The 12,576-nt window shown below is 43.5% G+C and overlaps 1 protein-coding gene across 1 annotated transcript in view; it reads left to right on the forward strand.

Moving 5' to 3' along the window:
• Window positions 1-6,015: 6,015 nt before the first annotated feature.
• Window positions 6,016-12,576, forward strand: part of LMO4 (LIM domain only 4) — a 15,398-nt gene continuing 8,837 nt past the window's right edge. Inside the window, exons 1-2 of the mRNA XM_065409270.1 lie at window positions 6,016-6,257; window positions 8,663-8,901. Of these exons, the coding sequence (XP_065265342.1) occupies window positions 8,666-8,901 (236 nt within the window). The 5' untranslated portion in view covers window positions 6,016-6,257; window positions 8,663-8,665. The remainder of the gene's footprint in view (window positions 6,258-8,662; window positions 8,902-12,576) is intronic.

Below are 12,576 nucleotides of genomic sequence, written 5' to 3' on the forward strand. Positions count from 1 at the left end.
AAAAATTGCTATCACAATGAGTGATCACAAAAATTAACTGTAAACACATTTTATAATTATATAAATTACCTAACTTAACTTGCAAAGAAGTGTCTTGTTTTATTACAATCCAATAAAATTGCTCATTTTCAATCCATTTTAAATTTTCAGTTGTAAGGTAATGTGGTGTAGTTAACTTATTATTAAATATGTGTATTCTGGTAGCTTCAAAGGACCTATAATTTTAAATATAATAGAATTTCAAACTCTGATTATATCTACTTAGTCAGACTCTGTTAACAGAACTCTCCACTTTACTAGAGGGTGATGATGTCATAGCAATTCTTTAACTAGTCTTGTGTGCATTTCTATTTGATTAGGCCCAGATCCTTAAAGAAATTTAGGGGCTTAACTCACATTGATTTGTGTTGCCTGATTCATGAGGAGTATTTACTTTTACATACTGTGCAGTAGCTTCAAAGGGTTCTGCCTCTGAATCAGGCACAGTAGTAAAGTTGTCAGTAGAATGAGGAGCACACGAGAAACAATCTATCATGTATTATTTGATTAGTAATGTTATAAACTTTATTAGCAAAACAAACAAGATCACAAACACTGTAATACAGCAAAGGAGACAGAGCCAATACAAAATGGCCAGCACTTGCATACTCACATCATCCCTTTCGGGGAACCCCCGGCATATGTGAGACCATCTGTGTGTGGTCATCAGGCTAGTGTGTTCCACTGCCCTTAAGCTGGGTAACATCCTTTGCAAGTGGTACACTAACACCCGCCATACCTTGTGCACATTCAATGATGTTTTCAACTTTTTCTTTCCTTATACCACACCTTGATAATATTGGGGTCCCCATCTTTGACAGGTCAATTAATCACTTACACATTATACTCATTAACATTTACATCAGTTAGTTGCCATAGTACACCTGCACTTAGTACATGTAAGTTTCAGTTAAGATCAACATCCTTTTAAACTTTCCCTAAGATTCCAAAGGAATACTTTTTTGGTACCTCACTTCACCTTTTCTCATTATGTACCACTTTTGTTTACTGTAATACTTATCTTGTGACTTAAGGTCAAATTAATTGGTTAAAAATAATTAACTTAGTAACTACCCACATCATTACTACCATTTTATATCCAGGCCTTATCTATGCTAAATGAATTGTCATACAGGCCTGAGGCCTGTAGGCCCTTGAGTTACAACCTTATAATGCCTATTTATTAATTTATAAATGGCTTTTACATATATGGCTGGCTACCATTTCAATATATTTGAGGATCTGGGCTTAGTGCAAGTAACTACAAATAATTTTATTCCTGGCAATGTCATTTTAAAGGCATATGCTTTATCAAATTAGCTGGCTTTACCTCTTCCTAAAGTGACTCCATTATATATATATTTGTGCAATTTGTATTATTTGACTTTTGTACTAAGCTGTGGATCCAATGATGGTGATATGAGAGCCATATCTTGTAAACTCTTACCTATATGAATAGTCCTCACTGATTGATTTCCATAGGATTCTCTACTCTTGTGGGTAATGTTACTCATGTGACTAAGGATTTGAAGAACAAAGCATCTATTCATTTCCTAAAAATAGTTCAACTTGCTATTTAGAGCAGATAGCATGGGCTAGTGGTTAGAGGAAGGTGCTGGAAGTTGTATGGACTTTCTTTTCAGCTCTGTTGGACTCTTTTCTGGTCTTTTGCTCTCTCTCCTATCAGTAGAAATTGGACAGTAATACCAACCCTAATAGGCTTACTTCAGTAAGGTTTTAAAATTCTTTGAGATCCTAGAATGGAAGGGGCTATATTAATGCAAAGTAGTAGTATTTAAAAATAGCAAATGGCAGTTATTTTCACTGCAGCCTTCAGAGTCAGGGGATTGAAGGGTTTGCTTTAAGGGTTGGGTTGCTTGTCCAAGAGGTATAGATTGGAAGAGACAGAGAATAGCGGGGGTACAACAAGGAGGATCTCTCCATGAAGTGGCCATCTCAGTAGTTCAGGAACCTAGGGGAAAAAGAAATAAGACAGCTGAATGTCCACAGGATTCTGCAAAGGTGAGAGACAGAAGAGAGGCTCATTCCATGGAATGGAGAGGAACTCTACTCCCTGGATTCTGCACTCTCTGGACACTATCTCATGGGCATGGAAGTAATTTCAACCTTAGTTTAACCTTTCTCAGCCATTCAGGTAGCAGCTTTCTTCCAAGCCACTTTAGGAGTCTCTCTCCCTGACTCTTAAAATGCCATGTTATCAGCAGCCAGGTTTTTCTTTTGTGTTGTGTATATTATTTATTCAGTCACAATTAAGAGTCTTCTAGGGAGAATCATGACAGGTGAATTGAAACCTTGTGGACTCAGCTCACCTGAAGTCAATGGTCACATTTATGCCCACTGTTGAAAACTACCAGTTACACAGAACTATATTAACTTACCATAGAAACACCTCAGCTAATAACGGAGTATGTTGAACTGACTAATTACATTGTGACACACAATGAAAAATACAGCAACGAAGGTGACAGTTCAGCAACAGCAGATGCTGCACAAAAGAAAAATTAGAATATTATTATTATGCAAAATGCTCTTAGTTAAGATGCTTTTTAATTAATCACAATTGGTGAAAATATTATAGAAAATGCAGAGTTAAATATATTGTAACAGGTGTTTAGGAAGCATCTTTAAAACCCTAAATGGTCTAGAACTTGGCAGCTTGGGAAAGTGTCTCTCACTTTATAAAATACCATTACGTTTAAGACTGGTAAACTCATCAGGGTCAATAACAGAGCTTCCTTGGTTCAAACAAACAAAAAACCTTTCCCTATGAGAAACCCTCCTTATGGGTCCACCAGAGTCTGAATTTGGTGTAACCCTCAGGACCTACAGATTTAGATAATTAAGATTTTGATTTATTTTAGCTTTGGTTCTGTTTGTACTGCTGTTAGCCAGTCAGAGCATAGGCAAATGGCAATTGTTGATATCTGTAATGTACCTTGTCACTTTAAGTTTTAAATTGTACCAGAACCCAAATGACAAATATATAGTTGGAGAGAATGTATGTGTATATATGTGGAGATATCTAGGTGATAAATTGCACAGACATGATAAAGAAATGTATCCCTCATTTTTAACCACAACCCTTGTCCGCTTCCGACTAAGGTTCCTATCCTTCAATGAGCTTCCAGTCAAGTGTTGTATGTATGCTGTGGAAATGCATAGTGAAAGATTCTCTACATTTAAATTGTACCCCTGATTTTTAAGTATAATATTTAATGGTTATGTCATCAAAAATATAACTTTATATCTATGTCATCCACAACTGTTTTCCTATAGATTTTTTTTTTTATCTAAACATTTTCCTATCTAAATTCTAACTTCTTTTTGGTCCAATTAAGGCCAAGATGCAGAAATAAAGGACACCTATAGGTGGCGCTGTGGTTAAAGTACACCTGAATTTTGATTACAGTGACGTTTACTTTTTGCTCTTTCAAAGAGATAACGCAGTTTTCATATTAGTACAAATACACCATCTGCAAATAAATATCCCCAACTAAAATCTTCTCACAAACATATGTATCAGAGGGGTAGCCGTGTTAGTCTGAATCTGTAAAAAGCAACAGAGGGTCCTGTGGCACCTTTAAGACTAAAGAATATTGGAGCATAAGCTTTCGTGGGTGAATGCCCACTTCATCAGAAAGCTTCACCCACGAAAGCTTATGCTCCAATACTTCTGTTAGTCTTAAAGGTGCCACAGGACCCTCTGTTGCTTTTCACAAACATACGTGACTGTATCACTTCTAAATTAGTTTTACAGAAACAGCTCTAAGATTTTGTATTGCCCTGGGCACTGTCACACACTGTGGCATCATCACTAAACATTTTACTGCCTAAAGGAACCAATTACTCCACCTGATGAGGTAGGCCTTGGACACTTATGACTAAATGTTCATTTCATTCTAGTGTTGGGATATTTTTAAAAGGTACCTTACATATTGCCACTAATTGTGCCTTATTAAAAACCTGGATTTAACTCTGACCAACATAAATCTGGTGTTCTAACTTTAATTATTGTTGTTTACATCAAATCCTAAAAGAGGAATTTGAGATTATAAACTTTTTATGCTAAATAAATGAATCCTATATATCTGATTATTTATCTCACTCTTTTAGCTGTGTTTAGCTCTGTAAAGCATATTGCCATGCACTGTGTGAGACTATACTAGATAAGAGACTAAACCTGAAAAAAGTTACCCCTAGACTCCCATTACTTGCAGGGATTACTGTTTGCAGGAATAGAACCCCCAAAGTTGTGTTGTATTATATGTCAGTGGTTTTCAACCTTTTTTCATTTGTGGACCCCTAAAAAAACAAAAAATTGAATGGAGGTGTGGACCCCCACTGGAAATCTTAGACATAGTATGCAGACCCTCAGGGGTCCGCAGACCACTGATTGAAAACCACTGTTATATTGAAAGCTTCTTTCATTACTAATTTTTAGTTGCAGTGTCTGTCCCCCCCAGATTTGTCTGTGTTGTGTGCTATGCTGGGGACTTGAGAACTGTGCAATTAATATTTAATTTTTCCACTATGTATAGCTACTGAATATTAGTTCCTCTAATTGGCTTTCATACTGTTTGGGTTTCTTTTTTAGAGTAGCAGTAGTACCTTTCAAGTGGCACACTGTGCAGTTAACTGCCAGCCAAGTGTAGAACATATTCCCCCTTTAAACCTTTATGAAGTATTAATAATACTGTCTTATATAGTGGCATTCATTTTTAAGTAGAACTTCCCATTGATTTCAGTGGGGAGTACTTAAAAATCAATGGCTTGATATGGTCTATCCCACTGGCAGAATTAGAGAGCCACTTTACTCGCAACTCCCCTCCCCGTCTTTTCCTTATCAAAGGGTCAAATTCTGGCCTCCGATACACACCTTTCATGGGGAGCTGTGTGTGTATAGAATACGGTCCCAAGTGCCTGCTCTAATTTCTGAACAAAAGTATCCGGATAAACTAGATTAGGACTTGATCCTGCAGCCCTTGATGCCAAAGGAAGCAGAATTGTCTGTTTAGTGATTATGTGTACCCTAGCCCCCTCCGCTTCACTTAAAGGAGACGAGTAATATTACCCACCCATGTAAAGTGCTTAGGCAGAAGAGCTCTAAATATAACCCCATGCAAGAGGAAAGCCCAACAGTTGGCGTGTGGGCATTTGTTGTACAGACGGTAAAAGGGCTGATAAAGGGCAGGTAGGAGACACTTAAAGAGGACCCACTGCAACCTGTTCCCAGGGGGGTCGCTATGCGATCAAAAATGATTCTCTCAAGTTCCTGAAGGGCCGCGGGGGGGGGGGGGGGGAGGAAGGGGCAGTAATATTATGAGCCTCCCCCCAGAGCCGGCAGCACAGTCAGCGAGGGCAGGGGACGCTCAGCCCCCCCCCAGTGACGCTGATCAGCAGCACCAAGCACAGCCTCTCCTCGCTCCCTAGCCAAGCCAGGCTGCTGCTTCCCACCTGACTCCCTCCTTCCTCTCCCTGCCCCTTCCCCCCCTCTCGCCTTCGCTCATTCCTTTGTCTTGGCGGGGATTGGCAGGTTTTATTATTCCGCCTGAACAAGCGGGGGGCGGATTGGCTGCGCGCGGCTGACGGTAGGAGCAGAGCCGGGATGTAGTTGGGATTTTGCTCTGTCAGTAACACATGTGGATGGGCGGCGGAAAGAGACGCGCACGGAGAGGGGGCCTCCCTGCGAGTCCTGCCAGCGCCGCCGCCGCCACGGAACCCCAGCGGTAGCAGCAGCGGCTCCTCGCCCCGGCCCCTCTCCCGCTGCCCGTGCGTGGGGCTCCGAGGCGCTTTCCCGAGCGGCGGGCGGTTGGTTCTCTGCTGCAGGAGGCTCCGGACCCGGCCAAGGAGGGTGGAGGTTGAGGGCGGGGGGAGCGATACAAAGTGAAGCCACATTGCCAAACTTACCCAGCGATTGCAGCGGCGCCCTGCGCCTACAGCCCAGCGGCCGGGACTGAGCGCCGCGGCTCCCCTCCAGGAAGCGGGGGCTGGAGGGAGGACTCTGCCGCACGTCTCTCGTCTGTATTTTGCCAGCCGGGCTGCACTGACTGGCGTGGGGGGCTCTGCCGGCGGACGCGAGCCCCAGCCAGTGAGCATTGTGTTGGTTTTTTGCAAGAAAACCGCCTCCCCCCGATACACCACCCTATAAACCAGAGCGACGCTGCTCCCCGACCTCTTGCAATATAGAGGGGAAACAGGTAAGGAGGTTCTTTTTTGCATGCGCTCTGTCTTCTTTGGCGCTCCCCCCCCCCCCATCGTCTCGGATTTCGAGTAAACTCAATCGGTCGCCTTAGATAAGGAGGGTGCCTGTAAACTCTGGGGGAGCCGAGCAGCAGCGGGGCCGGACGCACTGTAGCTGTCTCTGCTTACAAAAGGCTCCTTTGCTGCTGCTCTGGGCTGCTTTTTCCCTCTTCCCGGCGGCTAAAGGAAAAGGGCTTTGCCTGGCTCAGTGGTGAACTGAGGGAAAGAGGTGTGAGGACCCGCCACCCGCTCTCTTTGTAGTAAACACTATTTTGAAACAGTGGCAGGAAAGATCAAAGTGAGCTCCCTAATTCTCTCCTTTCCAATTCCCTGCCTCCCCTCCATCCCCCTCCCCGTCTTTTGTTTCAATCCAGGAGAAATCCGGCGAATCACCTAATTAAAACCAAGACATGAATTAAGCATCCATTTTTTTTAAACTACAAATTGCCAGCTCTGCGCTTGTCCCTCCCTTGGTCTCCATTAAAAAACACCAGAGACATTGTTAAAAGGGGGGTTATTTTGCCTCTAGCTGCCAGCTCTGCTTTCTATTTCACTGACTCTATCCCAGGACCTAAATTGCTTGGCTATGTAATTACTAGAGTAAGCCTATTTAAGTTAAAAGCTTCCCCCCCCCCCCAACTCTAAATGAAACTTGATGAGGGCCCGTCCTTAGTTATCAGGGGAGTCACTTTCTGGTCAGTCCTCTTGATTCATCTCTTTTAGATTTAATCAGCATTAAGGTATTGCTTGTCCTTAAGAGCTTTAGCTTAATGGGGTTACTGGATGCCTTTCTCAGTGTAACGTTTCCTTTTTTAAAATACAGTATATATTTACTCTTCAACAAGACTGGGGAAAGGCAGCTTGGAGTCTTGGGTTTTTAAGAGCTCTGAAGTGATTTAAAACGTTAAAAAAGGTTTAAAGTCTCAAAGCAGGAAATGTAGCTTCGCTTAGGTTATGGATAGAAACTGTTAACAAAAGGCAATTCCTTGAGCAAATGCATCAGAAATCAATTTACATAAAGGTATATGATGCATTCAGATAAATGCAATGCTAATGGCTTTTAGAGTGGTTCTCTTTTCAAAGTCTCAGGGTTTTTGTTACAGCTTAATTGGTGCAGTTCTTCTGGTTTATTGTGCGGTCACTGGACAGAAGTTCAGGAACTCTTTCTGGGGAAATGTGTGCTTAAAATCGGCCTATTTAAGGAATGTAAGTTCTGGCTCCCTGTAGTCAAGTTGGGCCAGTGGGCAGGAAAAGTTCGCCCTCCCTCCTTTGGAGGTATCAGTCTGAATGGCTTTAGCAGATAGCCAGATGCCTCGATATGAGCACATACGGTTTACAAAGGACAAAGACAAAACATGCTGCTTAATTGGCAGTAAATAACTTGATCTGTTTATACTATAAATGACTAGTGGAACACTAGGAGCTTATTGGACTCTGGATTGGAGGCAACAAATTAATCGGTTTAGAATAAGCTTTATGAATTGATTCCTATATTATCTCCCAGTTGTCCCGCTTGTAAAAAGCATTTATTAGAAAGTGAAAAAAGCACTTTAGCAGTTTTGGAGGCAGCCATGATCCAGCCTGAGTGTGGTGCACTTGAATGTTCTGGTCTATTGTATTATCAGTAAACTTTTTTTTTTTTTTTTTTTTTGGCGTAACAAAGGTTTAGCATTTAAATTGCTGATCAAGGGCAGATTAGCGAGACAAAAGTGGAGTGTGTTTGTATAGGAGTTCTAAAGTTCAATTATCTTTTATTCAGGCCAGTGTCTTAAAAAACCCAGAGAAAACACTCCACTGATCGTCTAAATAAAAACGAGATCTGGGACAATCATGGAGCCGGCATTACAATGGCTTGGAGATTTGAAAAACCAGTTTCACAACTTTTCACGCTGCCCATATCTCTCCTTTAGCACAAACCCCCTGAACTGTTCCCAACTTGTGAAGTGCAGCTGCATTTCCCAGAGCTCTGCCTGCGCAGGGAACATGGCTTCAGCAGGGCTGCGGGCCAATTTGCTGTTCGCTCCACTCTCCCTTTTTCATGTCAATCGTGCCGGACCCCTGGGACTCCAGGTGGGGTACGAAGTTCGGTGCATGTTGCCCAGTGTGCACGTGCATTTGGGGTGCACCAGAGCCTCGTTTTAAGAGGGTGACAGCAGTAAAGCTCAGGCCACCGGTGACAAGTTGGGAGGGAGGCAGGCTCGTGGATCCAGAACAAAGCCCCAGACAAGTAACGGAGTGTGCTTTTGCACCATCCCCCCCTTCTGCCCCCCACTTCCCTCTATCACACCGGGAAGGGCATGGACACGATTCATGGCTTGGAGTTAACCACCTCCCCCCCACTCTTTCTCTTCTCCTTACACAGACCATGGTGAACCCGGGCAGCAGCTCACAACCTCCCCCGGTCACTGCTGGCTCCCTCTCGTGGAAAAGATGCGCAGGCTGCGGGGGGAAGATCGCGGATCGCTTCTTGCTCTACGCCATGGACAGCTACTGGCACAGCCGATGCCTGAAGTGCTCCTGCTGCCAGGCTCAGCTGGGGGACATCGGCACCTCCTGTTACACCAAGAGCGGTATGATCCTGTGCAGAAACGACTACATCAGGTGAGAGAGAGGAGGCTGCCCAGCAAGGGGCGGGGAGGAGCAACTCTGTACCTGCACGCAGGATAGCAGAGGAGAGGTCAGGCCAGTTCCTGCAATCAGAGACACAGATTGGTCAGTCCCTGACTTCGGGGGGAAGGAAGGTAAAATCTCGAATAATTCTGGCTCTTTCTCCAGCCACAGTTTGGGCTGCCCAGCAAAGAGAAGAGATTGGAGGGCCTGTAATTTTAAAGTGCTTGTCAGCACAAAACAAGTCCTAACTAAAAATAAACAGCAATCAGAAAGGCTAAATTAATCTGCTTTGTTGTAGTGGTGAAGTGTGAATCTCTAAACGGTAAATGTTAAAATCCTGGGCTTGAATAAGGCTGCGGTAGAGGTGCTAAATAATGAAATGCCTGCCTTTTAGTATCTGATTAATTATGATATTTACATAAGCACCTTTAAACTCCTTTGAGTGGAAACAGAATGACTCATTCTCTGTTCTCTTTGTAAAAGCGCTGATTAACCATCAGTTGGAGGGCCAGAGATTCTGCTTATAGCCAAAAAAAACAGTGGTAATGTTTGTCTCAACTTTGTTAGAGAGAGGCTTTGAACCCACATTTCTCTAATTTTCAATATAGAAAAAGCTGAGAGAATCTAAGGGACATGATTTCCTTTGTTTTAAATAGTTCACATGCCTCAGATTTGGGGGATGGCTGGGGAACTAAACCCCATTAATCTTATATCAGTTGAAGTACAGTACAGTATCCTGTCCAACAAGTTTAATTGCAATGAATGGAAAAAATTCAGGAGGTCAGGTGCCTATAGGATCTTTTCAGGTGAACTCAAGCTCCTTAAACTCATTAATTTAAAAGGAGGCATTTTGAAGGATTACACATTTAATTTGAGTAAATGCTTTGATAGACTGATGCACATGAATGCTTTAAGGAGCAGTTCTATTTCAATATCCAATAATTAAAAAACAAAAAGTCAAGTCCCTACATTCTGGCATAAGAGAAATTCCTAGTTAAGACAGTTGTTTTGTTTAAATGCGTTTGACTTTTCATTTACTGTAAATGTCAAGAGTTACTCCAGGTTTATCTTTCAGTAAAGGTTGAAAAGTTTTCCTCCCCATGTGTAAATCATTTGGCTATAAATATTCCAAGTTTGTTTCTAATGAAACACTTACCTTGTACTCCAAATTGTGAGAGATCTGGATGTAGCACTGTGCTGCATTTGTGGGAATACTTTTCTTGGAGACCTCATTAAGTTAAAATAATGGAGTAAAAGGATGCTTATTTATTCTGATAATGAAACCTCTGTCCTATTATAGGCCTGCATCCTCATTCTGCTAAATAGAAGAAATACAGCTATAGATATTTGAGGGATTAATTTCACCTTTTTTTGTAAGTAAATGTTAGGAAATCAGCACATGCAGGTTTATAATGGTGCTTTCTGGTCCTCTTCCGAAGCAACAGCATAAGCCTGGCAGAATTGTAATTAAATAGAGCAGAACGGTGTTAAGAAAAGAGGTTTGTTTGAAGTGGAAAAATTGACACTACTATTCAGATGCACTGAATGGTACAGATTCATCTCTCAACCAAGGCCATCAAACAAACCTTCACTTCTGATTACTACTAATTAAAAAGAGAAGATGCATCCCCTGTATCCCCAAGGCAAGTTCAGGCATGCTTATTGGAATCTCCTCCAATTTTGTGTGGCCGTAATTTAATACCCACTATTTTAATGTAGGCGATTATGAATAATATGTTTTTTATCAGGTGTGGGTTTTGAATTGATCTCCTTGTTCTATTGCCTGGTTCCTCTCTGGATCTGTGTAATTTGATTTACCAAAGGAACACCTCTCAATTGAAAGGGGCTCCCTGAAACTTGAACTGGATAGTGTATGCAAGGATGGTTCAGAAAGTCTTGCATTAGGCTAGAGGACTTCGTTGCTAAAAATCATGATCCTTGTTTACCTGGGCTTCACAGCCGTCTTCCACGTGGGACCGCAACTGCTCGCTGGTGTAACTGACTCCTCTTCCTCTCCCTACCTTTCAGTGTTGAATCGATGCCGCTAGATTGGCAGCGTTCTGCAAGTGTCTGTTTCTGTGGGGCCCTCTCTCCGATTGCTGTGGAGGGAGCTTGCAGCCACTCCCTTATCTGAGGCCAAATCCATAGGCACAACTCTTAATTGGAGCCACAGGGGAAAATTAGACGTGAATCACAATGAAAAGAGGATTGATCAGCCCAGCAGCCGCCACGTGAAAGGGGCTGGCTGCTCCCAACCCGGAGCAGGGACCACAGACCGATTTATTAAGGGGCTTTTAAACTGTCTGACGTGAGGGGCTGTGGTTTTTGAAAACAGCCCTCTACAGATCTAAGAGCTGCAGCAGCAGCTTTCACTGAAGGCCAGCCTGCCTGGGAAGGGGCTGGGGAGGTGGGAATGCAGCCTCCCCCCCCATGTGCAGGGAGGGGAGTGCGCAGCCCTCCCCACCTTAAGATTCCAGATAAAGCAGCAGCGTGGCAGTGAATCCGCACAATTAAAAGCTTTAATTAGTGTCTCCTCCATTTTCTCTTCGTTCTGATAGGTTTTATCTAATGAGATCTGGTCCCTGGCTTAGATCTCCTCGGAATGACGTGTCCGAAATGAATGAGAGCTGCGTCGCAAACAAAACATTTAATTAACAAAATTGGCCTCTAACGTGGGGGAAGGGGGGGGGGGGGGAAGAGAAGGATTAACCAGGCTCTTCTTAAAGGGGCAGCGCCTGCATATCCTCCCCTGCCCAAATGTCTCATGCAGTGCGCCCCTCCTTTCGCCCTCACTCGAGGGCTGTGGGGAATGGGTGACTTGTCTCTCTCTCCCAGCTAGGCGAGGAAGGGACACAAGGATCAAAGCAGAGAAAGGGGAACCTGTCCGCGAGGACTCTCACAACGTGTTGCACCCCCCATTCCTTTCCCTGGATGCATGAATCCCCGCAGCTCATCCGTTCAGACAAGTTCACCGGGCCGGGTTTGCAAGAGGAGTTGAAGGAAACCTGCCCGGCCGCCACGGGGCCACCCCTTCAATGTGGAGCTGCGCGCTGACATGCCGGGGCAGGCGCTTGAGCCCAGTTCCAGGGGCGGGGGAGGAGAGCGCGCTCCTCATTGCCATTCACGTGGCTGGCCGCAGCCGCAGTCTGCCGTGCGGGTTATGGAGGGGAGGGGAGGGAGCCGCCAGGCAACGAGTTTATTTCCCTGGTAATCAACAGCAAGCTGCTATATTCAGGGAATGCTGTCCCTTTAATTGAACAGGCTAGGTAATTAAATGGCACTTTTCCAATAGGACGTGCTAGGTAAATCTAATAGTTGGTTATTTAATATCACTTTGAAGTCTGCCCACTCAAGCACAATGACAGCACAGGAGCATGTGAACTATTAGCTAGGAGGAAAAAAAAAAAACAGGATCTCAAAAATTAATTAAATCGCATGCAATTTAGGGGGAACGTTTATCTTGATTTGTCATAACAGAATTAATTCAAGGCCTCCAATTCACTTGGGGGCAGATCTGTTACTCTGAATTAACCAAGCGTAATTTGGCTGATTTCTTCTCTCCTCTCCCTCCCCCCTTCTCTAATGCAGCACTTGCCATTATACACAGACCCCCTTTAAGTATCAATAGCTTCTGGTGCTTTTAAGGTGCTCAGCCTCCAGTTATTC

This window comes from Emys orbicularis, chromosome 8, assembly GCF_028017835.1.
Source record: "Emys orbicularis isolate rEmyOrb1 chromosome 8, rEmyOrb1.hap1, whole genome shotgun sequence".
Classification (NCBI taxonomy): domain Eukaryota; kingdom Metazoa; phylum Chordata; order Testudines; family Emydidae; genus Emys; species Emys orbicularis.